This window comes from Bombina bombina, chromosome 12 (assembly GCF_027579735.1).
Source record: "Bombina bombina isolate aBomBom1 chromosome 12, aBomBom1.pri, whole genome shotgun sequence".
Classification (NCBI taxonomy): Eukaryota; Metazoa; Chordata; class Amphibia; order Anura; family Bombinatoridae; genus Bombina; species Bombina bombina.
Window position 1 is genome coordinate 121,509,790 of NC_069510.1, and position 27,820 is coordinate 121,537,609.

The window sequence follows — 27,820 nt, forward strand, 5'->3', positions numbered from 1 at the left end:
AAATCAGATGGAAGACTCCCTGCCTGCTCGGCAACTGCATCGACACACTCAGGAGGAACTACCTGCTCGTGTCTTAACTAGCACACTGCAGGAGCCAGCAAATAGAGACTCGATGCTGCTGCATCCTGAGGCGCCATCCTGCACTACGGCTGCAATCATAGATTTTATAAGGCCCATCCGGACCGCTACCGGGCGACACCCTCAGCTCTCCTCCTCTCACTACCTACACTCCCAAACAGCTCTGACACTGGATCTGATCAAAAACCTGGGAGATGCGGACGATTGCTGCAGGCGCTCAGCGGCGACTGCCCACATCCTATCTAAGGCATCTCCAGTGGGGGGGAGGGAAGCCTGGACTGCGGACTTGTCTTCTTCCCACGAGGGCACAGCTCTCCACCTCTCCCTCCCACAGATGCTTCTCTTCACTAGAAGAGTTCACAAGGAAACAGGTAGAGATTCCTGGTATACCACTACCTCCTGTGGAACTTTACACCTGGTAATGCTCGATAGTCCAGTCAGACAGCATTTATATCCAGCTTTGTTGGGCCAAAGAGATAGACAGCTTACCGTGCTCCCTATAGCTGAGTCTCAGAGATGTGGAGTAGGCTAGGTCACACGCAGGTTTGGAGGCCCCATTCGTCATACTCCGCAGCTTGCCTCTTCAGTTTTCCTGGACTCTGCAAGTCTGACAATGCCACGGACATCTCAGCATGACAAGCGGGTCTTAATAGCTCAATCTATATTGACTTGCTCATAGACTATGCAGTAACCAAGTTTAAGGCGATGTTTATTATGTCTTTATATATTAGTTTGATTTGACATATGCAAACAGCTTATAAAATTAGTTTTAATTTCTCACCGGACACATGCTTAATTCTGGGTAAGATTTTCTTCCGGTATTGCTAAAATCATCTACCAGCAGCTGCCTACACGGCTGCAGATATTAATTGTTATGTGAGCTTGACAATTATGACTTATGTTAGGTAATATTTTATTATTGGATTTACTATCGTTTTTCTCTTCATCTCCTATGCCTCCATATCTATATGTAAAGTCACCCTACACTACTCTTATATTCTATGACGTATATACTCTGGCTTTTGTGACTAGGGGTAGATTTGGGGCATATTATGTATACCTGTATTGTGTATTAAAATGCTCCATCTGCATAACTGCATAATTTTTGCATAACTACTACTACTTAGGTGATATACACTCCTTACTCTATTTGATAACGTTTAGAGTGTTGCAGCTTTTATAGAATGTTCACTACTATATACACACTCATACCACAGCATTCTAAATATGTCACACTTTTTGCAGTATTAGATGCAGTGACCCTCTTCTAGCCATATGCCTTGCTAACACCCTTTCTATGTTATGACCCTGCTACTAGCGATACCCTATCTCAGTACAGGAGACAAGAGAACTCCTACAGTTTCTTTCTATATATTGTCTCGCCACTCTTGAGCTCACTGATAAATGTTGTTCATTAACTACTATATATACTGAGCTATACATGAGATTATGTTAACAGTCACACTAAATCTATCTACACTATGGAATGCTGTTTACACTTGATATGCCATGAAGTGAAACCCTTCTGACACTACATATCACCCTAAGCATGCAACTTCTGTCTGTTTTCACTAATGCTGGATTTTGTGTATATTCTCTTTATTCCTAAGAGGAGTTCCATTCTACATATTTATACTATACTCCTGTGTATGTCTGTGTTTGCTTTTGGCAAAGACGTGTAATTTTACTACCATAAGCATACTACACAGAGCTTAACTCTACTTAATTTAGAAAAGAACAGGTCCAGTATTGGTTCATAATAGTCTATTTGCATAACTTACATTTTGCGATTAAGAGCTCATGCCCTCTCTGTCATGGACCCTTATGCAATTACTATGGCTGTGTTTCTCCTCTCAGAGGCTGCTGAAATTCTAATGCTAAATAGAGGAGGTAGCTACATCTTTCTAATTAGCTTATTTATGTTCTTCTCTAAAACCTTCCCAGTTTATATGGTGGTTAGAGTTTAATAGATTTAGAAGTTTATAGGAAGTTTTGAATGTTTGTATCTTGTCATCAGCACTGTTCTTTATGCAAGATGCACTCTCATTGAAGGGATATGTGAACCCCTATTATTTTCTAGGCGCTAAGCGCAGAACAAGTGTACTTACCTCACACCCCTCTTTAAGCCCCTCCTGATTGCTTAACTCCTAAAGAATGTACGTATGAGATATATAACCAGAGCGACCATAGATATCCCTATGACCTATTAGTAGAGTTGTCAACGCACCCATCATTCCTATCTTATATTATTAATGCCAGACGGTATAACCAATTCTATATTTCTTAAAATGCCCTTGTTTAAATATAGCCCCCCCCCCATCCTGTCCCTCATTTGAAGAGCGGTGCTTATCCACTGAATCTCCCCCCTCCCCATACTACATAACTGTTCATTTGCTTTTTGCAGCTCATAGTGAGCCATCTATCTGGCCATCAGTTAGCTCTTTTTAATCATAGACCAATTGGCCTAGAAATATGCTCTTAACTGGTCAGTCAACCACACTAATGTATTATAAAATCGAGGTTATATCAGCCTACTAACTGTATATTTTACATTTGTTACATTATTTTGCTTAATTTTGCTTGTTTCTTTCTTCTGTTATCAAAAGGCGACCTATGCTTTTATGTTTGTTACACGAAACCTCAATAAAAAATATAAAAAAATAAATAAAAACTATTCACATCTCATGAGTCATCATCTTGTATTTAAACCTTAGAATTAGTGGCCATTAGTTAGATCTAAAGGTGTTTAATTAGCTGATAACCAGCTGGATCACTACACAAGTCCCGTAGAAAATAGCATTGCACAGACGCGGCTCTGTCTGGGAACCAGCACCGCTAAAAGCCCTCAATATGCCACTTCAGATTGGTTAGGACAATTACGTGAAGCGCTCACCATGACAAAACCCATCTTGCCAACAGCTTCCTTGTGGTCATTGTCCACCTGGCAGACAAGGGCGTTGCAGAGATGGACAGCGATGCGCTGGATGGACTCATCCTGCCGCGTGGGGATTAGGATGTTTAGGAGCAGTTCATTTACCCTCTGATACTGAAACTCAAGTTCTTCTGGGATACTGAAGTTACACAGGGTTAGGCAGCAGTTCCTCTGCACCTGCAGCGAGGGAGACAGCAAATGTCTAATCAGGGAGGCAGTGGAGCATAAGGTGAAAGAGAGCAACGTATGTACTTTAGATACTAAGCTGTGTTTAAGCATCTGAGCATTTAAAGGATATTAACAAAATGATTATGCATGCATAGTATATATAGTAGAAGATGAGGATGTAAGAAGACTGAAAGTCAGAGTTCAACCTGTACAGATCCTACCTGATTTACAATAAAAGCTCCAGTTGAGCCTAAATCAATACAATTAAAAAGCGGACTCATTTAACACAAGCAATCATATCCCTGAATTCTGTTTCTAGCCAGAACTGCATCTAAGCCATTTTAAATGTATCTAAGGTATTGGCATTTACTACCTACTTAGGCAATGAGCTGAACAATTTGATTGTTCTTGTTGTGAAAAAAAAAACATTACTAGAGATTAAATCTCATTTCCTCCAGCCTTAAATTGTGACCTATTTGACAAACAATTCCCTTGGAATAAACAGAGCTTCTTCTAGTTCTGTATATGGGCCTGGAATATATTTATATAAAGTAATCATATCTGCGCTACTACTAGATGATCCATAAGATACAGTAGCGTTTGTACACTGCTCTCTAGCACTCCGGAAGAACTGATACATGAAGACAATGCTGATTTTGATCACTATACAGAGAAAGTAGTTTGCTGTGCTGTGGCACCTTACCGTGACCTCCTGATAGGACTCCATTCCATTCAGAACCACCTGGATGACCTGTCTCCTTATCCGTACACTCTGCTCGCTGCGGTAATCAGAGTTGGTCAAATAAAACAGGGCGGCACTCCCTGTCACCTGAATTGTTTTGTCATATTTGTGACACTTGAGAGCTGCAATAACCAGCTGCAAAGAGAAGGAAAGAGTTGTGTCCAGGCAAAACAGATATTATTTACATAGTAGCATGGTACAAATAACAATTCATTAAACACCATTGAGCTATAGGGTTAGTTGCAGCCTTACATTTCTCTAGAGTTTACAGACATCACTTGGATGTTACCTGCAGCGCTCGCAGTGGCTGGTTGCAGCGCTCAATACGCGCAATGTCAAACAGGAGGTTGATAGCACGAGATGTTATTTCAGGACGATGTTCAGTGTATGATTCAATAGCATTCAGAACTTGTTCTTCGTTTTTGTCACCGCTCACCTTTACAAGAGAACATAAAATCAAGACTGTGCTTTCTTACACACAAACCATTATAACGCTAAAGTGAAAATCATGCAGCAATATTACCTTGTAGGCTGGAATGTGCATCAGGCGGCACAGGGAGGTTTCAAACAGACCCAGGAACTGTAAAGGCCTTTTCAATGCACGAAACGGCGCAATACTGCTCTTACAGAGGTCATTGCTATGATATAAAATAAAACCATAATAAAGTCATATATAACGTATAAAAGATTTTAGCTGAAATTCACTTTGCTCTGTTCTGTCCCCAATTAGTGAAGAATTACATTCTTTACAACATAAATTAGTAGCAGTATTTAAGTATTAAAGAGAGATTTATAGAATGTACGTTTTATTTGAAGTATACATACATATTACGTTAACCTTCCATGTATCTGTTATTCAAATAAACAGGACAATCCTATATCTAAAATGATCCCCTTTGCCTAAATAAGGTAAAACAAAGCAACACAACCACGTACATTTTATAGGTCATTATAGTCAAAAAAGAACATGCTCTAATGCGTTATCGACACTAGACTACTGTGTGTTTAAAGCCAGCGAAGGGGAGCAATGCTGGTCCCAAGCATCTCTAGTCGCACAACTTCGATGTGCAAATAGCGCTGCTGATTGGATGAGCAGCATTTTCCACTCAGGACCAGCAGTGCACTGAGAGTCCAGAGCGGTATTTCTACTTTGTGTTTAACCTCTTTGCTGGGTTTAAACACACAGTAGTGTAGGATTGATAGTCTTAAAATTCCATAACGGATTAGGGAAGGTCATTTTTCGACTGTAATTACACTTTAGTATTATTTCTGCCATTTATTGAGGACTTAGCCAAAAGCAGGTAAAGGAGAGACTCACACAGCTCTTCTGTCCAGGGCATCTTGCTGGATATCATTTATCTCTTCCAATCAATTATTTTACAACAAAGACGTCTAGTAGAAGCGTTTATAACAATACATAATGCTTCAGGTGTAATGGGTTGACATTACTGGAGGTATTACTATTGAGTACTTGTTATCAAACGTAAGCTGTTACTTGTAAGTCTGTGCAGTCATGTTATTACACGTCAGCTGTTGCCCATCAGTCTGTGCAGCCATGGTGTTTCACAATAACAGGCGCTAAGCACTTGTTATCACACGTCAACTTCTCTTTCTGTTTTGCATATGTAAATATGACCCTGGGGATAGTCTCCCTATGGGTGATGGGGGAAACCAGACGTGGACTCCTTGCCCAATGTGCTTAGAGGAATATGGCTGCACCTCACTGACGAGGCCCACGGAAGGCCGAAACGATCGTCTGGGGTTGCCTTTTCCTTGTTCAGAGGAGAATTGCCTGGTATTTCGGGGCTGGACTGACCTTGTCGGCGGGATCAGACTGATATACTACAGGAAAGTTTTCCTCTGTGAAAAGCACAAATGGGCAGAAAGAAGCTACTTCCAGGTGGTAACCGGGCCATAGAACAAGCTATTGATGCTGCTGTTCGTTCCTTGCAGACTGCTTCTCTTTCTGTTTTGCATACTTTTTATCACACGTCAGCTGTTACTCGTCGGTCTGTGCAGTCATGGTGTTTCACAATAACAGGCGCGGAGTACTTGTTATCACACATCAGCTGTTACTCGTCAGTCTGTGCAGACATGGTGTTTCACAGTAACAGGCGCTGAGTACTTGTTATCACACATCAGCTGTTACTCGTCAGTCTGTGCAGACATGGTGTTTCACAATAACAGGCGCTGAGTACTTGTTATCACACATCAGCTGTTGCTTGTCAGTCTGTGCAGTCATGGTGTTTCACAATAACAGGTGCGGAGTACTTGTTATCACACATCAGCTGTTACTCGTCAGTCTGTGCAGTCATGGTGTTTCACAATAACAGGCGCTGAGTACCTGTTATCACACATCAGCTGTTACTCGTCAGTCTGTGCAGTCATGGTGTTTCACAGTAACAGGCGCTGAGTACCTGTTATCACACATCAGCTGTTACTCGTCAGTCTGTGCAGTCATGGTGTTTCACAATAACAGGCGCGGAGTACTTGTTATCACACATCAGCTGTTACTCGTCAGTCTGTGCAGACATGGTGTTTCACAGTAACAGGCGCTGAGTACTTGTTATCACACATCAGCTGTTACTCGTCAGTCTGTGCAGACATGGTGTTTCACAATAACAGGCGCTGAGTACTTGTTATCACACATCAGCTGTTGCTTGTCAGTCTGTGCAGTCATGGTGTTTCACAATAACAGGTGCGGAGTACTTGTTATCACACATCAGCTGTTACTCGTCAGTCTGTGCAGTCATGGTGTTTCACAATAACAGGCGCGGAGTACTTGTTATCACACATCAGCTGTTACTCGTCAGTCTGTACAGACATGGTGTTTCACAGTAACAGCCGCTGAGTACTTGTTATCACACATCAGCTGTAGCTCGTCAGTCTGTGCAGTCATGGTGTTTCACAGTAACAGGCGCTGAGTACTTGTTATCACACATCAGCTGTTACTCGTCAGTCTGTGCAGACATGGTGTTTCACAATAACAGGCGCTGAGTACTTGTTATCACACGTCAGCTGTTGCTTGTCAGTCTGTGCAGTCATGGTGTTTCACAATAACAGGCGCTGAGTACTTGTTATCACACGTCAGCTGTTGCTTGTCAGTCTGTGCAGTCATGGTGTTTCACAATAACAGGCGCTGAGTACTTGTTATCACACATCAGCTGTTACTCGTCAGTCTGTGCAGACATGGTGTTTCACAATAACAGGCGCGGAGTACTTGTTATCACACATCAGCTGTTGCTTGTCAGTCTGTGCAGTCATGGTGTTTCACAATAACAGGCGCGGAGTACTTGTTATCACACGTCAGCTGTTGCTTGTCAGTCTGTGCTGTCATGGTGTTTCACAATAACAGGCGCTGAGTACTTGTTATCACACGTCAGCTGTTGCTTGTCAGTCTGGGCTGTCATGGTGTTTCACAATAACAGGCGCTGAGTACTTGTTATCACACGTAAGCTGTTACTCGTCAGTCTGTGCAGTCATGGTGTTTCACAATAACAGGCGCGGAGTACTTGTTATCACACATCAGCTGTTACTCGTCAGTCTGTGCAGACATGGTGTTTCACAATAACAGGCGCTGAGTACTTGTTATCACACGTCAGCTGTTGCTTGTCAGTCTGTGCAGTCATGGTGTTTCACAATAACAGGCGCTGAGTACTTGTTATCACACGTCAGCTGTTGCTTGTCAGTCTGTGCAGTCATGGTGTTTCACAATAACAGGCGCTGAGTACTTGTTATCACACATCAGCTGTTACTCGTCAGTCTGTGCAGACATGGTGTTTCACAATAACAGGCGCGGAGTACTTGTTATCACACATCAGCTGTTACTCGTCAGTCTGTGCAGACATGGTGTTTCACAATAACAGGCGCGGAGTACTTGTTATCACACGTCAGCTGTTGCTTGTCAGTCTGTGCTGTCATGGTGTTTCACAATAACAGGCGCTGAGTACTTGTTATCACACATCAGCTGTAGCTCGTCAGTCTGTGCAGTCATGGTGTTTCACAGTAACAGGCGCGGAGTACTTGTTATCACACATCAGCTGTTACTCGTCAGTCTGTGCAGACATGGTGTTTCACAATAACAGGCGCTGAGCACTTTTTATCACACGTCAGCTGTTACTCGTCAGTCTGTGCAGTCATGGTGTTTCACAATAACAGGCGCTGAGTACTTGTTATCACACATCAGCTGTAGCTCGTCAGTCTGTGCAGTCATGGTGTTTCACAATAACAGGCGCTGAGTACTTGTTATCACACATCAGCTGTTGCTTGTCAGTCTGTGCAGTCATGGTGTTTCACAATAACAGGTGCGGAGTACTTGTTATCACACATCAGCTGTTACTCGTCAGTCTGTGCAGTCATGGTGTTTCACAATAACAGGCGCTGAGTACCTGTTATCACACATCAGCTGTTACTCGTCAGTCTGTGCAGTCATGGTGTTTCACAGTAACAGGCGCTGAGTACCTGTTATCACACATCAGCTGTTACTCGTCAGTCTGTGCAGTCATGGTGTTTCACAATAACAGGCGCGGAGTACTTGTTATCACACATCAGCTGTTACTCGTCAGTCTGTGCAGACATGGTGTTTCACAGTAACAGGCGCTGAGTACTTGTTATCACACATCAGCTGTTACTCGTCAGTCTGTGCAGACATGGTGTTTCACAATAACAGGCGCTGAGTACTTGTTATCACACATCAGCTGTTGCTTGTCAGTCTGTGCAGTCATGGTGTTTCACAATAACAGGTGCGGAGTACTTGTTATCACACATCAGCTGTTACTCGTCAGTCTGTGCAGTCATGGTGTTTCACAATAACAGGCGCGGAGTACTTGTTATCACACATCAGCTGTTACTCGTCAGTCTGTACAGACATGGTGTTTCACAGTAACAGCCGCTGAGTACTTGTTATCACACATCAGCTGTAGCTCGTCAGTCTGTGCAGTCATGGTGTTTCACAGTAACAGGCGCTGAGTACTTGTTATCACACATCAGCTGTTACTCGTCAGTCTGTGCAGACATGGTGTTTCACAATAACAGGCGCTGAGTACTTGTTATCACACGTCAGCTGTTGCTTGTCAGTCTGTGCAGTCATGGTGTTTCACAATAACAGGCGCTGAGTACTTGTTATCACACGTCAGCTGTTGCTTGTCAGTCTGTGCAGTCATGGTGTTTCACAATAACAGGCGCTGAGTACTTGTTATCACACATCAGCTGTTACTCGTCAGTCTGTGCAGACATGGTGTTTCACAATAACAGGCGCGGAGTACTTGTTATCACACATCAGCTGTTGCTTGTCAGTCTGTGCAGTCATGGTGTTTCACAATAACAGGCGCTGAGTACTTGTTATCACACGTCAGCTGTTGCTTGTCAGTCTGTGCTGTCATGGTGTTTCACAATAACAGGCGCTGAGTACTTGTTATCACACGTCAGCTGTTGCTTGTCAGTCTGGGCTGTCATGGTGTTTCACAATAACAGGCGCTGAGTACTTGTTATCACACGTAAGCTGTTACTCGTCAGTCTGTGCAGTCATGGTGTTTCACAATAACAGGCGCGGAGTACTTGTTATCACACATCAGCTGTTACTCGTCAGTCTGTGCAGACATGGTGTTTCACAATAACAGGCGCTGAGTACTTGTTATCACACATCAGCTGTTGCTAGTCAGTCTGTGCAGTCATGGTGTTTCACAATAACAGGCGCTGAGTACTTGTTATCACACGTCAGCTGTTGCTTGTCAGTCTGTGCAGTCATGGTGTTTCACAATAACAGGCGCTGAGTACTTGTTATCACACATCAGCTGTTACTCGTCAGTCTGTGCAGACATGGTGTTTCACAATAACAGGCGCGGAGTACTTGTTATCACACATCAGCTGTTACTCGTCAGTCTGTGCAGACATGGTGTTTCACAATAACAGGCGCGGAGTACTTGTTATCACACGTCAGCTGTTGCTTGTCAGTCTGTGCTGTCATGGTGTTTCACAATAACAGGCGCTGAGTACTTGTTATCACACATCAGCTGTAGCTCGTCAGTCTGTGCAGTCATGGTGTTTCACAGTAACAGGCGCGGAGTACTTGTTATCACACATCAGCTGTTACTCGTCAGTCTGTGCAGACATGGTGTTTCACAATAACAGGCGCTGAGCACTTTTTATCACACGTCAGCTGTTACTCGTCAGTCTGTGCAGTCATGGTGTTTCACAATAACAGGCGCTGAGTACTTGTTATCACACATCAGCTGTAGCTCGTCAGTCTGTGCAGTCATGGTGTTTCACAATAACAGGCGCTGAGTACTTGTTATCACACGTAAGCTGTTGCTTGTCAGTCTGTGCAGTCATGGTGTTTCACAATAACAGGCGCTGAGTACTTGTTATCACACATCAGCTGTTACTCGTCAGTCTGTGCAGTCATGGTGTTTCACAATAACAGGCGCTGAGTACTTGTTATCACACGTAAGCTGTTGCTTGTCAGTCTGTGCAGTCATGGTGTTTCACAATAACAGGCGCTGAGTACTTGTTATCACACATCAGCTGTTACTCGTCAGTCTGTGCAGTCATGGTGTTTCACAATAACAGGCGCGGAGTACTTGTTATCACACGTCAGCTGTTGCTTGTCAGTCTGGGCTGTCATGGTGTTTCACAATAACAGGCGCTGAGTACTTGTTATCACACATCAGCTGTTGCTTGTCAGTCTGTGCAGTCATGGTGTTTCACAATAGCAGGCGCTGAGTACTTGTTATCACACATCAGCTGTTACTCGTCAGTCTGTGCAGACATGGTGTTTCACAGTAACAGGCGCTGAGTACTTGTTATCACACGTCAGCTGTTGCTTGTCAGTCTGTGCAGACATGGTGTTTCACAATAACAGGCGCTGAGTACTTGTTATCACACGTCAGCTGTTACTTGTCAGTCTGTGCAGTCATGGTGTTTCACAATAACAGGCGCGGAGTACTTGTTATCACACATCAGCTGTTACTCGTCAGTCTGTGCAGTCATGGTGTTTCACAATAACAGGCGCGGAGTACTTGTTATCACACATCAGCTGTTACTCGTCAGTCTGTGCAGTCATGGTGTTTCACAATAACAGGCGCGGAGTACTTGTTAACACACATCAGCTGTAGCTCGTCAGTCTGTGCAGTCATGGTGTTTCACAATAACAGGCGCTGAGTACTTGTTATCACACATCAGCTGTTACTCGTCAGTCTGTGCAGTCATGGTGTTTCACAATAACAGGCGCGGAGTACTTGTTATCACACATCAGCTGTTGCTTGTCAGTCTGTGCAGTCATGGTGTTTCACAATAACAGGCGCGGAGTACTTGTTATCACACATCAGCTGTTACTCGTCAGTCTGTGCAGTCATGGTGTTTCACAATAACAGGCGCGGAGTACTTGTTATCACACGTAAGCTGTTGCTTGTCAGTCTGTGCAGTCATGGTGTTTCACAATAACAGGCGCGGAGTACTTGTTATCACACGTCAGCTGTTGCTTGTCAGTCTGGGCTGTCATGGTGTTTCACAATAACAGGCGCTGAGTACTTGTTATCACACGTCAGCTGTTGCTTGTCAGTCTGGGCTGTCATGGTGTTTCACAATAACAGGCGCTGAGTACTTGTTATCACACGTCAGCTGTTGCTTGTCAGTCTGGGCTGTCATGGTGTTTCACAATAACAGGCGCGGAGTACTTGTTATCACACGTCAGCTGTTGCTTGTCAGTCTGTGCAGTCATGGTGTTTCACAATAACAGGCGCGGAGTACTTGTTATCACACGTCAGCTGTTGCTTGTCAGTCTGTGCAGTCATGGTGTTTCACAATAACAGGCGCTGCGTACTTTTTATCACACGTCAGCTGTTGCTTGTCAGTCTAAGCAGTCATGGTGTTTCACAATAACAGGTGCGGAGTACTTGTTATCACACGTCAGCTGTTACTCGTCAGTCTGTGCAGTCATGGTGTTTCACAGTAACAGGCGCTGAGTACTTGTTATCACACATCAGCTGTAGCTCGTCAGTCTGTGAAGTCATGGTGTTTCACGATAACAGGCACTGAGCACTTGTTATCATACATTAGCTGTTGCTCGTCAGTCTGAGCAGTCATGGTGTTTCACAGTAACAGGCGCTGAGTACTTGTTATCACACGTCAGCTGTAGCTCGTCAGTCTGTGCAGTCATGGTGTTTCATAATAACAGGCGCTGAGTACTTGTTATCACACGTCAGCTGTTACTCGTCAGTCTGTGCAGTCATGGTGTAACAGGCGCTGAGTACTTGTTATCACACATCAGCTGTTACTCATCAGTCTGTGCAGTCATGGTGTAACAGGCGCTGAGTACTTGTTATCACACATCAGCTGTTACTTGTCAGTCTGTGCAGTCATGGTGTAACAGGCGCTGAGTACTTGTTATCACACATCAGCTGTTACTCGTCAGTCTGTGCAGTCATGGTGTTTCACAGTAACAGGAGCCGAGTACTTGTTATCACACATCAACTGTTACTCGTCAGTCTGTGCAGTCATGGTGTTTCACAGTAACAGGCGCTGAGTACCTGTTATCGCACATCAGCTGTTACTCGTCAGTCTGTGCAGTCATGGTGTTTCACAATAACAGGCGCTGGGTACTTGTTATCACACGTAAGCTGTTACTCGTCAGTCTGTGCAGTCATGGTGTTTCACAATAACAGGCGCGGAGTACTTGTTATCACACGTAAGCTGTTACTCGTCAGTCTGTGCAGTCATGGTGTTTCACAATAACAGGCGCTGGGTACTTGTTATCACACGTCAGCTGTAGCTTGTCAGTCTGTGCAGTCATGGTGTTTCACAATAACAGGCGCTGGGTACTTGTTATCACACGTCAGCTGTAGCTCGTCAGTCTGTGCAGTCATGGTGTTTCATAATAACAGGCGCTGAGTACTTGTTATCACACGTCAGCTGTTACTCGTCAGTCTGTGCAGTCATGGTGTAACAGGCGCTGAGTACTTGTTATCACACATCAGCTGTTACTCATCAGTCTGTGCAGTCATGGTGTAACAGGCGCTGAGTACTTGTTATCACACATCAGCTGTTACTTGTCAGTCTGTGCAGTCATGGTGTAACAGGCGCTGAGTACTTGTTATCACACATCAGCTGTTACTCGTCAGTCTGTGCAGTCATGGTGTTTCACAGTAACAGGAGCCGAGTACTTGTTATCACACATCAACTGTTACTCGTCAGTCTGTGCAGTCATGGTGTTTCACAGTAACAGGCGCTGAGTACCTGTTATCGCACATCAGCTGTTACTCGTCAGTCTGTGCAGTCATGGTGTTTCACAATAACAGGCGCTGGGTACTTGTTATCACACGTAAGCTGTTACTCGTCAGTCTGTGCAGTCATGGTGTTTCACAATAACAGGCGCGGAGTACTTGTTATCACACGTAAGCTGTTACTCGTCAGTCTGTGCAGTCATGGTGTTTCACAATAACAGGCGCTGGGTACTTGTTATCACACGTCAGCTGTAGCTTGTCAGTCTGTGCAATCATGGTGTTTCACAGTAACAGGAGCTGAGTACTTGTTATCACACGTAAGCTGTTACTCGTCAGTCTGTGCAGTCATGGTGTTACAGTATTGAGCACTTTTTACCCATTAGCTGCATAAAAAAAACACCACAGTTGCACAGATGCTTTTTATTTGGGCACTAAGAGGCCCTGACAGAGATTCATGGTGCTTCTGTGTTAAAACTTGGACTAATATTTATCTATTTGCTTCAGATATCTCTAACAAAATAAACAGGTTACAGTGCTCCTGATGTTTATTGGATATAGACTATATGAAATTCTACACAACAAGGTCCTAGCTATTAATAAATATTAAGGACTATTACAACAGAATTATATGGTGTTCAGTATGACCCTGACAGTAACGCACCAATGTCAGCCATAGTGAAACCAATTACAAGTGAAGTATTATTTATTGGTATAGACACATCTGCACAATATCACACTCATTTGTAGTAGAGTTGATCAGATGCGATGAATGATACCAATTAACATAAAAACTGCCCAGGGCCACCACTACCCCTGCAATTGGCAATCAACAAACACCCCTAAGTAAACTGCAGGATCTATTTGCACAGCTGCAGTCTTCTGTTTATTCAGACATCACACTATACAATTTAGTAAGGAGAATATTTACCTTACTCATGTGAAACTTATAAGTGTTTTGCTATTTAAAGGGACACTAAACTGATTTATTTTCTTTCATGATTCCGATAGAGCATGCAATTTAAAGCAACTTTCTAATTTACTCCTATTATCAATTTTTCTTTGTTCTCTTGCTATTTATATTTAAAAAGCAAGAATTTAAAGCTTAGGGGCCGGCCCATTCTAGGTTCAGCACCCTGGATAGCGCTTGCTTATTGGTGGGTATTACATTTAGCAAACCAATAAGCAAGCATAACCCAGGTTCTGAACCACAAAAGGGTCGTAATCCTAAACGTTACAATCCTGCTTTTTTCAAATAAAGATAGCAAGAGAACGAAGAAAAATTGATAACAGGATTAGAAAGTTGCTTAAAATAGACCAGATGTTTACTGCACTTGCAATGGGAAGACAAATGCAATAGTTAAATAGTTAAATAGTTAAATATTTAAAACAGATATTTCAGACCCAACGAATGTCCACCTATGGCTGAAACCTTGGCTTTAACACATTAGGAGACATCAGCTAGCAGTGCCCTGAACCCACATACACAAGGATGACAAAGAGCACATGGAAACAATATCAGACATCCCTATGATCATACATGGGGTTTAATAAAATGTAACCCCTTTTGTTTTGCACATTTGATACAGGATCTTTCTAATTTAGAACAGATCACATTACTTTAGTTTGGCCAATCTACATCAGGAATGCTTTACCCAACACTGCGCAACACAGCAACAACTCTAATAACTCCCCTGTCCCACATTGCACAAACCTAGGAGAAGAAAAAGCTTAACCCAACACTGCGCAACATCTCTAATAACTCCCCTGTCCCACAATGCACAAACCTAGGAGAAGAAGAAAGCTTAACCCAACACTGCGCAACATCTCTAATAACTCCCCTGTCCCAGATTGCACAAACCTAGGAGAAGAAAGCTTAACCCAACACTGCGCAACATCTCTAATAACTCCCCTGTCCCACATTGCACAAACCTAGGAGAAGAAGAAAGCTTAACCCAACACTGTGCAACAGCTCTAATAAATCCCCTGTCCCACAATGCACAAACCTGCGAGAACAAGAAAGCTTAACCCAACACTGCGCAACAACTTTAATAAATCCCCTGTCCCACAATGCACAAACCTGGGAGAACAAGAAAGCTTAACCCAACATCGCGCAACAGCTCTAATAACTCCCCTGTCCCACAATGCACAAACCTGGGAGAACAAGAAAGCTTAACCCAACACTGCGCAACATCTCTAATAAATCCCCTGTCCCACAATGCACAAACCTGTGAGAACAAGAAAGCTTAACCCAGCACTGCGCAACATCTCTAATAAATCCCCTGTCCCACAATGCACAAACCTGGGAGAACAAGAAAGCTTAACCCAACACTGCGCAACATCTCTAATAACTCCCCTGTCCCACAATGCACAAACCTGGGAGAACAAGAAAGCTTAACCCAACACTGCGCAACAGCTCTAATAAATCCCCTGTCCCACAATGCACAAACCTGTGAGAACAAGAAAGCTTAACCAAACACTGCGCAACAGCTCTAATAAATCCCCTGTCCCACAATGCACAAACCTGGGAGAACAAGAAAGCTTAACCAAACACTGTGCAACAGCTCTAATAAATCCCCTGTCCCACAATGCACAAACCTGGGAGAACAAGAAAGCTTAACCCAACACCGCGCAACAGCTCTAATAAATCCCCTGTCCCACAATGCACAAACCTGGGAGAACAAGAAAGCTTAACCGAACACTGCGCAACAGCTCAAATAAATCTCCTGTCCCATAATGCACAAACCTGGGAGAACAAGAAAGCTTAACCCAGCACTGCGCAACAGCTCTAATAACTCCCCTGTCCCACAATGCACAAACCTGGGAGAACAAGAAAGCTTAACCCAACACTGCGCAACAGCTCTAATAAATCCCCTGTCCCACAATGCACAAACCTGGGAGAACAAGAAAGCTTAACCCAGCACTGTGCAACAACTCTAATAAATCCCCTGTCCCACAATGCACAAACCTGGGAGAACAAGAAAGCTTAACCCAGCACTGTGCAACAACTCTAATAAATCCCCTGTCCCACAATGCACAAACCTGGGAGAACAAGAAAGCTTAACCCAACACTGCGCAACAGCTCTAATAACTCCCCTGTCCCACAATGCACAAACCTGCGAGAACAAGAAAGCTTAACCCAACACTGCGCAACAGCTCTAATAAATCCCCTGTCCCACAATGCACAAACCTGGGAGAACAAGAAAGCTTAACCCAACACTGCGCAACAGCTCTAATAACTCCCCTGTCCCACAATGCACAAACCTGGGAGAACAAGAAAGCTTAACCCAACACTGCACAACAGCTCTAATAACAACTCCCCTGTCCCACATTGCACAAACCTGGGAGAACAAGAAAGCTTAACCCAACACTGCGCAACAGCTCTAATAAATCCCCTGTCCCACAATGCACAAACCTGGGAGAATAAGAAAGCTTAACCCAGCACTGCGCAACATCTCTAATAAATCCCCTGTCCCACAATGCACAAACCTGGGAGAATAAGAAAGCTTAACCCAGCACTGCGCAACATCTCTAATAAATCCACTGTCCCACAATGCACAAACCTGGGAGAACAAGAAAGCTTAACCCAACACTGCGCAACATCTCTAATAACTCCCCTGTCCCACAATGCACAAACCTGCGAGAACAAGAAAGCTTAACCCAACACTGCGCAACAGCTCTAATAAATCCCCTGTCCCACAATGCACAAACCTGGGATAACAAGAAAGCTTAACCCAACACTGCGCAACAGCTCTAATAAATCCCCTGTCCCACAATGCACAAACCTGCGAGAACAAGAAAGCTTAACCCAACACTGCGCAACAACTCTAATAAATCCCCTGTCCCACAATGCATAAACCTACGAGAACAAGAAAGCTTAACCCAACACTGCGCAACAGCTCTAATAAATCCCCTGTCCCACAATGCACAAACCTGCAAGAACAAGAAAGCTTAACCCAACACTGAACAACATCTCTAATAAATCCCCTGTCCCACAATGCACAAACCTGTGAGAACAAGAAAGCTTAACCCAACACTGCGCAACAGCTCTAATAAATCCCCTGTCCCACAATGCACAAACCTGGGAGAACAAGAAAGCTTAACCCAACACTGCGCAACAGCTCTAATAAATCCCCTGTCCCACAATGCACAAACCTGCAAGAACAAGAAAGCTTAACCCAACACTGCGCAACAGCTCTAATAAATCCCCTGTCCCACAATGCACAAACCTGGGAGAACAAGAAAGCTTAACCCAACACTGCGCAACAGCTCTAATAACAACTCCCCTGTCCCACAATGCACAAACCTGCGAGAACAAGAAAGCTTAACCCAACACTGCGCAACAGCTCTAATAAATCCCCTGTCCCACAATGCACAAACCTGGGAGAACAAGAAAACTTAACCCAACACTGCGCAACAGCTCTAATAAATCCTCTGTCCCACAATGCACAAACCTGCGAGAACAAGAAAGCTTAACCCAACAATGCGCAACAACTCTAATAACTCCCCTGTCCCACAATGCACAAACCTGCGAGAACAAGAAAGCTTAACCCAACACTGCGCAACAGCTCTAATAAATCCTCTGTCCCACAATGCACAAACCTGGGAGAACAAGAAAGCTTAACCCAACACTGCGCAACATCTCTAATAACTCCCCTGTCCCACAATGCACAAACCTGCGAGAACAAGAAAGCTTAACCCAACACTGCGCAACAGCTCTAATAAATCCTCTGTCCCACAATGCACAAACCTGCGAGAACAAGAAAGCTTAACCCAACACTGCGCAACAACTCTAATAAATCCCCTGTCCCACAATGCACAAACCTGCGAGAACAAGAAAGCTTAACCCAACACTGCGCAACATCTCTAATAAATCCCCTGTCCCACAATGCACAAACCTGGGAGAACAAGAAAGCTTAACCCAACACTGCGCAACAGCTCTAATAACTCCCCTGTCCCACAATGCACAAACCTGGGAGAACAAGAAAGCTTAACCCAACACTGCGCAACAGCTCTAATAAATCCCCTGTCCCACAATGCACAAACCTGCGAGAACAAGAAAGCTTAACCCAACACTGCGCAACAACTCTAATAACTCCCCTGTCCCACAATGCACAAACCTGGGAGAACAAGAAAGCTTAACCCAACACTGCGCAACAGCTCTAATAAATCCCCTGTCCCACAATGCACAAACCTGGCAGAACAAGAAAGCTTAACCCAGCACTGCGCAACAGCTCTAATAACTCCCCTGTCCCACAATGCACAAATCTGCAAGTACAAGAAAGTTTAACCCAACACTGCGCAACAGCTCTAATAAAACCCCTGTCCCACAATGCAAAAACCTGGGAGAACAAGAAAGCTTAACCCAACACTGCGCAACAGCTCTAATAAATCCCCTGTCCCACAATGCACAAACCTGCGAGAACAAGAAAGCTTAACCCAACACTGCGCAACAACTCTAATAAATCCCCTGTCCCACAATGCACAAACCTGGCAGAACAAGAAAGCTTAACCCAACACTGCGCAACAGCTCTAATAAATCCCCTGTCCCACAATGCACAAACCTGGGAGAACAAGAAAGCTTAACCCAACACTGCGCAACAACTCTAATAAATCCCCTGTCCCACAATGCACAAACCTGCAAGAACAAGAAAGCTTAACCCAACACTGCGCAACAGCTCTAATAACTCCCCTGTCTCACAATGCACAAACCTGGGAGAATAAGAAGGATTAACCCAACACTGCGCAACAGCTCTAATAACTCCCCTGTCCCACAATGCACAAACCTGGGAGAATAAGAAGGATTAACCCAACACTGCGCAACAGCTCTAATAAATCCCCTGTCCCACAATGCACAAACCTAGGAGAATAAGAAAGCTTAACCCAACACTGCGCAACAACTCTAATAAATCCCCTGTCCCACAATGCACAAACCTGGGAGAATAAGAAACCTTTACCCAACACTGCGCAACAGCTCTAATAAATCCCCTGTCCCACAATGCACAAACCTGGGAGAACAAGAAAGCTTAACCCAACACTGCGCAACAGCTCTAATAACTCCCCTGTCCCACAATGCACAAACCTGGGAGAATAAGAAAGCTTAACCCAACACTGCGCAACAGCTCTAATAAATCCCCTGTCCCACAATGCACAAACCTGGGAGAACAAGAAAGCTTAACCCAACACTGCGCAACAGCTCTAATAAATCCCCTGTCCCACATTGCTCAAACCTGCGAGAACAAGAAAGCTTAACCCAACACTGCGCAACAACTCTAATAAATCCCCTGTCCCACAATGCACAAACCTGGGAGAACAAGAAAGCTTAACCCAACACTGCGCAACAACTCTAATAAATCCCCTGTCCCACAATGCACAAACCTGGGAGAACAAGAAAGCTTAACCCAACACTGAACAACATCTCTAATAAATCCCCTGTCCCACAATGCACAAACCTGGGAGAACAAGAAAGCTTAACCCAACACTGCGCAACAGCTCTAATAAATCCCCTGTCCCACAATGCACAAACCTGGGAGAACAAGAAAGCTTAACCCAACACTGCGCAACAGCTCTAATAACTCCCCTGTCCCACAATGCACAAACCTGGGAGAACAAGAAAGCTTAACCCAACACTGCGCAACAACTCTAATAACTCCCCTGTCCCACAATGCACAAACCTGGGAGAACAAGAAAGCTTAACCCAACACTGCGCAACAGCTCTAATAACTCCCCTGTCCCACAATGCACAAACCTGCGAGAACAAGAAAGCTTAACCCAACACTGCGCAACAGCTCTAATAAATCCCCTGTCCCACAATGCACAAACCTGGCAGAACAAGAAAGCTTAACCCAGCACTGCGCAACAGCTCTAATAACTCCCCTGTCCCACAATGCACAAATCTGCAAGTACAAGAAAGTTTAACCCAACACTGCGCAACAGCTCTAATAAAACCCCTGTCCCACAATGCAAGAACCTGGGAGAACAAGAAAGCTTAACCCAACACTGTGCAACAGCTCTAATAAATCCCCTGTCCCACAATGCACAAACCTGCGAGAACAAGAAAGCTTAACCCAACACTGCGCAACAACTCTAATAAATCCCCTGTCCCACAATGCACAAACCTGCAAGAACAAGAAAGCTTTACCCAACACTGCGCAACATCTCTAATAACTCCCCTGTCCCACAATGCACAAACCTGGGAGAACAAGAAAGCTTAACCCAACACTGCGCAACAGCTCTAATAACTCCCCTGTCCCACAATGCACAAACCTGGGAGAACAAGAAAGCTTAACCCAACACTGCGCAACATCTCTAATAAATCCCCTGTCCCACAATGCACAAACCTGGGAGAACAAGAAAGCTTAACCCAACACTGCGCAACAGCTCTAATAAATCCCCTGTCCCACAATGCACAAACCTGGGAGAACAAGAAAGCTTAACCCAACACTGCGCAACAGCTCTAATAACTCCCCTGTCTCACAATGCACAAACCTGGGAGAATAAGAAGGATTAACCCAACACTGCGCAACAGCTCTAATAACTCCCCTGTCCCACAATGCACAAACCTGGGAGAATAAGAAGGATTAACCCAACACTGCGCAACAGCTCTAATAAATCCCCTGTCCCACAATGCACAAACCTAGGAGAATAAGAAAGCTTAACCCAACACTGCGCAACAACTCTAATAAATCCCCTGTCCCACAATGCACAAACCTGGGAGAATAAGAAACCTTTACCCAACACTGCGCAACAGCTCTAATAAATCCCCTGTCCCACAATGCACAAACCTGGGAGAACAAGAAAGCTTAACCCAACACTGCGCAACAGCTCTAATAACTCCCCTGTCCCACAATGCACAAACCTGGGAGAATAAGAAAGCTTAACCCAACACTGTGCAACAACTCTAATAAATCCCCTGTCCCACAATGCACAAACCTGGGAGAACAAGAAAGCTTAACCCAACACTGCGCAACAGCTCTAATAAATCCCCTGTCCCACATTGCTCAAACCTGCGAGAACAAGAAAGCTTAACCCAACACTGCGCAACAACTCTAATAAATCCCCTGTCCCACAATGCACAAACCTGGGAGAACAAGAAAGCTTAACCCAACACTGCGCAACAACTCTAATAAATCCCCTGTCCCACAATGCACAAACCTGGGAGAACAAGAAAGCTTAACCCAACACTGCGCAACAACTCTAATAAATCCCCTGTCCCACAATGCACAAACCTGGGAGAACAAGAAAGCTTAACCCAACACTGCGCAACAACTCTAATAAATCCCCTGTCCCACAATGCACAAACCTGGGAGAACAAGAAAGCTTAACCCAACACTGCGCAACAGCTCTAATAACTCCCCTGTCCCACAATGCACAAACATGTGAGAACAAGAAAGCTTAACCCAACACTGAACAACATCTCTAATAAATCCCCTGTCCCACAATGCACAAACCTGGGAGAACAAGAAAGCTTAACCCAACACTGCGCAACAGCTCTAATAAATCCCCTGTCCCACAATGCACAAACCTGGCAGAACAAGAAAGCTTAACCCAGCACTGCGCAACAGCTCTAATAAATCCCCTGTCCCACAATGCACAAACCTGGCAGAACAAGAAAGCTTAACCCAGCACTGCGCAACAGCTCTAATAACTCCCCTGTCCCACAATGCACAAATCTGCAAGTACAAGAAAGTTTAACCCAACACTGCGCAACAGCTCTAATAAAACCCCTGTCCCACAATGCAAGAACCTGGGAGAACAAGAAAGCTTAACCCAACACTGCGCAACAGCTCTAATAAATCCCCTGTCCCACATTGCACAAACCTGGGAGAACAAGAAAGCTTAACCCAACACTGCGCAACAACTCTAATAAATCCCCTGTCCCACAATGCACAAACCTGCAAGAACAAGAAAGCTTTACCCAACACTGCGCAACAGCTCTAATAACTCCCCTGTCCCACAATGCACAAACCTGCGAGAACAAGAAAGCTTAACCCAACACTGCGCAACAGCTCTAATAACTCCCCTGTCCCACAATGCACAAACCTGGGAGAACAAGAAAGCTTAACCCAACACTGCGCAACAGCTCTAATAACTCCCCTGTCCCACAATGCACAAACCTGGGAGAACAAGAAAGCTTAACCCAACACTGCGCAACAGCTCTAATAAATCCCCTGTCCCACAATGCACAAACCTGGGAGAACAAGAAAGCTTAACCCAACACTGCGCAACAGCTCTAATAAATCCCCTGTCCCACAATGCACAAACCTGGGAGAACAAGAAAGCTTAACCCAACACTGCGCAACAGCTCTAATAAATCCCCTGTCCCACAATGCACAAACCTGCGAGAACAAGAAAGCTTAACCCAACACTGCGCAACAGCTCTAATAACAACTCCCCTGTCCCACATTGCACAAACCTGCAAGAACAAGAAAGCTTAACCCAACACTGCGCAACAGCTCTAATAACTCCCCTGTCTCACAATGCACAAACCTGGGAGAATAAGAAGGATTAACCCAACACTGCGCAACAGCTCTAATAACTCCCCTGTCCCACAATGCACAAACCTGGGAGAATAAGAAGGATTAACCCAACACTGCGCAACAGCTCTAATAAATCCCCTGTCCCACAATGCACAAACCTAGGAGAATAAGAAAGCTTAACCCAACACTGCGCAACAACTCTAATAAATCCCCTGTCCCACAATGCACAAACCTGGGAGAATAAGAAACCTTTACCCAACACTGCGCAACAGCTCTAATAAATCCCCTGTCCCACAATGCACAAACCTGGGAGAACAAGAAAGCTTAACCCAACACTGCGCAACAGCTCTAATAACTCCCCTGTCCCACAATGCACAAACCTGGGAGAATAAGAAAGCTTAACCCAACACTGCGCAACAACTCTAATAAATCCCCTGTCCCACAATGCACAAACCTGGGAGAACAAGAAAGCTTAACCCAACACTGCGCAACAGCTCTAATAAATCCCCTGTCCCACATTGCTCAAACCTGCGAGAACAAGAAAGCTTAACCCAACACTGCGCAACAACTCTAATAAATCCCCTGTCCCACAATGCACAAACCTGGGAGAACAAGAAAGCTTAACCCAACACTGCACAACAACTCTAATAAATCCCCTGTCCCACAATGCACAAACCTGGGAGAACAAGAAAGCTTAACCCAGCACTGTGCAACAGCTCCAATAAATCCCCTGTCCCACAATGCACAAACCTGGGAGAATAAGAAAGCTTAACCCAACACTAGGCAACAGCTCTAATAAATCCCCTGTCCCACAATGCACAAACCTGCGAGAACAAGAAAGCTTAACCCAACACTGCGCAACAGCTCTAATAAATCCCCTGTCCCACAATGCACAAACCTGTGAGAACAAGAAAGCTTAACCCAACACTGAACAACATCTCTAATAAATCCCCTGTCCCACAATGCACAAACCTGGGAGAACAAGAAAGCTTAACCCAACACTGTGCAACAGCTCTAATAAATCCCCTGTCCCACAATGCACAAACCTGTGAGAACAAGAAAGCTTAACCCAACACTGCGCAACAGCTCTAATAAATCCCCTGTCCCACAATGCACATACCTGGGAGAACAAGAAAGCTTAACCCAGCACTGCGCAACAACTCTAATAAATCCCCTGTCCCACAATGCACAAACCTGGGAGAATAAGAAAGCTTAACCCAACACTGCGCAACAGCTCTAATAACTCCCCTGTCCCACAATGCACAAACCTGGGAGAACAAGAAAGCTTAACCCAACACTGTGCAACAGCTCTAATAACTCCCCTGTCCCACAATGCACAAACCTGCGAGAACAAGAAAGCTTAACCCAACACTGCGCAACAGCTCTAATAAATCCCCTGTCCCACAATGCACAAACCTGGGAGAACAAGAAAGCTTAACCCAACACTGCGCAACAGCTCTAATAACTCCCCTGTCCCACAATGCACAAACCTGCGAGAACAAGAAAGCTTAACCCAACACTGCGCAACAGCTCTAATAACTCCCCTGTCCCACAATGCACAAACCTGCGAGAACAAGAAAGCTTAACCCAACACTGCGCAACAGCTCTAATAAATCCCCTGTCCCACAATGCACATACCTGGGAGGACCCAGCTCTTCATCCATTTTGGAGACTGCACAGTTTTCCAGCATCATATGACCTGAGATATCTAAAGAGACAAGGTCTTCAAGGTTCTCTGCAAAGCGGCTCAGCACTTTACGTGTCAGCTTGAATTTGTAGTAACTGGACAGACGATCCCGAGAGATATCCAGGTGCCTAAAGGCAAAAGCAAAGCTTGTGAATGAGTCCAATCTAAATGGGTAGATAGCTCTGAACTCTACGTTATCCTTGGGAACACACATTTGTTCATTATTGATATGTGACTTGGGGAGGTGTCCCCAGATTGTATTTGTTTTTTTTATTTCTGTTTCATCTGTAAGTCTTTGTTATATGATTGGATGTTGATTAAATAGCTTTCCTTTAAACAAGTTATAGCTTTATAGGTGTTCTGTGATCTGATCTGTGCTAAAGTACTCTCATTGCATTAAGGATGTTATGGTTCAGTAAGAAAAGCAGTTTTAAGACAATTTCCAATTTACTTCCATTATCACATTTTTCAGTCTTTTTATATTCACACTTTCTGGGGAACAAGATTGTACTGAGCATGTGCACCAGCTTACAAAGTATACGTATACTAGTCTGTGATTGGCTGATGTCTGTCACATGATACAGGGGGGCCAGAAAATAGGAGAAAAAATACATTTGTCAGAAAAACAAATCTACTGCTTATTTGAAATTCAGAGTAGGTGTTACTGCATTGTCCTTTTATTATGTACTTGTTTATTATGCCATTCTACTGCATTCAGTGGTCTTTAACTGTAGATCAAGCAGGTTTTTTTGCCTTCTGAGCTACAGAGATATCCTGAATTCAATTAAAATCAATTATTTGCCCAGAGGTAGAACTTTGTTTCACTTTAAGCAATGAGAATTTTATTTCAGCAAAACTTTTTCTGTAGCTCATTTTGAAATAAAACGACATTTTAAATGTGGCAGTTACACTAAAGAACCAGCTCAAGAGCAGTGCGCTAATTAACTGGAGAATACAGCAATTGTTAGCATTGTATAATACATTGCATTGCAAATTAGTTGCATAGAAAAAAAGTTTTTAAAATACAAACAGGTAATAAAAGAGGGCGAGAGACCAACTCTTATTAAAGAATGCACCAATAGCACTCAAAGGATCAATCTAACAGCTTTAAAAATAAAGGCTGATCATAGTAAAACAACTTACAGTACTTGTATTATAAAAAAATGTGCTTCAACCATATTAAATTATATTATTAAGTGGAAGAAAATAGGATATTTATATTAAAAACACCCTCAGATACTTTACGGCACTATAATATTTGCTAGCTTAAAGGGACATTAAACCCAAATTTTGTTTCATAATTCAGATAGAAAATACAATTTTAAACAACATTCCAATTTACTTCTATTATCTAATTTGCTTTAATCTTTAGATATCCTTAGTTAAAGAAATAGCAATGCACACGGGTGAGCCAATCACATAAGGCATCTATGTCCAGCCACCAATCAGAAGCTACTGAGACTATCTAGATATGCTTTTCAGGAAAGAATACCAAGAGAATGAAGCAAATTAGATAATAGAAGTAAATAAGAAAGTTGTTTACAATGGTATTATCTATCTGAATAATCAAAGAAAAAAAATGGGTTTAATGTCCCTTTAAAGGGACATGAAACCCAAACATTTCTTTCATAATTCAGACAGAGAATACAATTTTAAACAACTTTCCCATGTACTTCTATTATTTAATTTGCTTCCTTCTCTTGGTATCCTTTGCTGAAAGGTTTATCTAGGCAAGTTCAGGAGCAGCAGATAACCTAGGTTCTAGGTGTTGATTGGTGGCTGCATAAATATATCGATTGTTATTGGCTCACCCGTGTGTTCAGTTAGAAACAGAAACCATTAGTGCATTGCTGCTCCTTCAACAAAAGATACCAAGAGAATGAAACAAATTAGATAATAGAAGTCAATTAGAAAGTGGTTTAAAATTGTATTCTCTATCTGAATCATGAAAGAATTCTTTTGGGTTTCGTGTCCCTTTAAGGAATAAAAAGCCCCACGGGAGTAATGCAATATAATCTGAAGTGGCTCAAATAAAATTCTACCTCACTTGTATGCGAGTCCACTTATATAAACAGTTGCCTTTATCCGTTATTGTCAAGGTTAGCTCAAATTATGTATCAATGTATGTTATTTATATACAGGCTGAACAAACTACTGTAAAGAAACACCACGGATTGTGTATTAGAGCAACTAGTTTAAGCGTTCCTCATACAGGAAAGCAACACTCTTAGGTGGGAAAGAAGGGGTTAATTAAGTAACCTGGTATACAATATATCGTTAACTAACTTGGAACTTAAATTAAAACCTCTTGTGCATATTGCATCAATAATATAGTTTCCGTATCTGTAAAGGAGTTCCAGTCGGTTATTAGTGAAAGGTTTGTTCTTTTGTGTTGGTAAATAATTTGATTGTACAATCAGTTTCATTCAAAAAAGTTACACTCTATTGTGGTAATATAGGGGTTAATTAAGTAGCCTAATATGCAGTATTAGGTTAAACTGTTAGGAGTTCAAGTTAGAACCTCTTATTCATATCGTATCTATAATATGGGTTCCTTATCAATAAAGAAACTCTTATCAGGTATTGCAATATGGCTGTCTTTTCAGTATGTTCGTATATATAACAGCTGACTTTGCTACTATAAAAGGAGTGAGCAAACACAGTATATTGTTTGGGACTCCTAGCGGCAAACGTAATTCTGCGGCAACAATACGGGGTTAAAATTAGCTAACAGTGCACTATGAAGTCAACCAGTTCCGTGCTCAGCTGATAGACTCCTTACATAATCCGACACTGATGCAGGTTACGTGTCGGAAAACAAGCTCCGGTCAGCTATTGCTGTAAACGTTACTTATAAGTATTACCACAGCGTTAAAGAGTAAATTACGGCAGTAGTTGAATATTACCACCTCAATGAAAGTTTAAAGTATAATGTGCAAAAGTGCTGTAAGTGGTAGAAATTCGCTCAATCAATTTAATGAGCCATATTAGTATTTAAGTTGTTCCAGGCTAAGTATTCAATAAGGCAAGTAAGCAAACTGCATTAAAGTAAAATGAGGCTATCTAAAAACACAGGAGCTCCTAGGACTCCTCACCAATACCCTAATGTCCCTAACATGTTTCGCCTTGAATGGCTTTATCAAAAGGATCTTCATCACAGCACCTCCTACCCAAACACAATTGTAATGTATTAAATTACATATGTTAAAGGGATAATAAGGTTTAATAAAGACTTGTGGAAGTGCCATTGGTACCTTTTTTGGTTATAAAGTTTTTCTCTTGAATAAAATGTGTTTCCTTTGCACTTGGTCTAACCATCACATAATTATGAAGGTAAAAATATGGTAATAAAAATTAAAAAAGGTACATTGCTCACAAGAACTTACATTCAGGAGTCACAGCTTTGCAAATGGGAAAAGGCTAAAAGCCAGGGTTGAAAAATTTCTGAGAGACAGTCTTTGCAGCACTACGCCATATTAAACTGCTTTCTTTAAACAGCGCTTTACTCTGGCTGCACTG

At 43.3% G+C, this 27,820-nt stretch overlaps 1 protein-coding gene across 3 annotated transcripts in view; it reads right to left on the reverse strand.

The window, feature by feature from the left end:
* The window catches only part of ZER1 (zyg-11 related cell cycle regulator), a 112,928-nt gene that overhangs the window by 67,376 nt on the left and 17,732 nt on the right, over positions 1 to 27,820 (reverse strand). For all 3 annotated transcript variants that reach the window (XM_053695733.1, XM_053695735.1, XM_053695734.1), the window contains exons 5-9: positions 24,253 to 24,429; positions 4,444 to 4,558; positions 4,210 to 4,356; positions 3,882 to 4,055; positions 2,972 to 3,187 (exon numbers count right to left, since the gene is read on the reverse strand). In XM_053695733.1, coding sequence (XP_053551708.1) covers positions 2,972 to 3,187; positions 3,882 to 4,055; positions 4,210 to 4,356; positions 4,444 to 4,558; positions 24,253 to 24,429 — 829 coding nt within the window. The remainder of the gene's footprint in view (positions 1 to 2,971; positions 3,188 to 3,881; positions 4,056 to 4,209; positions 4,357 to 4,443; positions 4,559 to 24,252; positions 24,430 to 27,820) is intronic.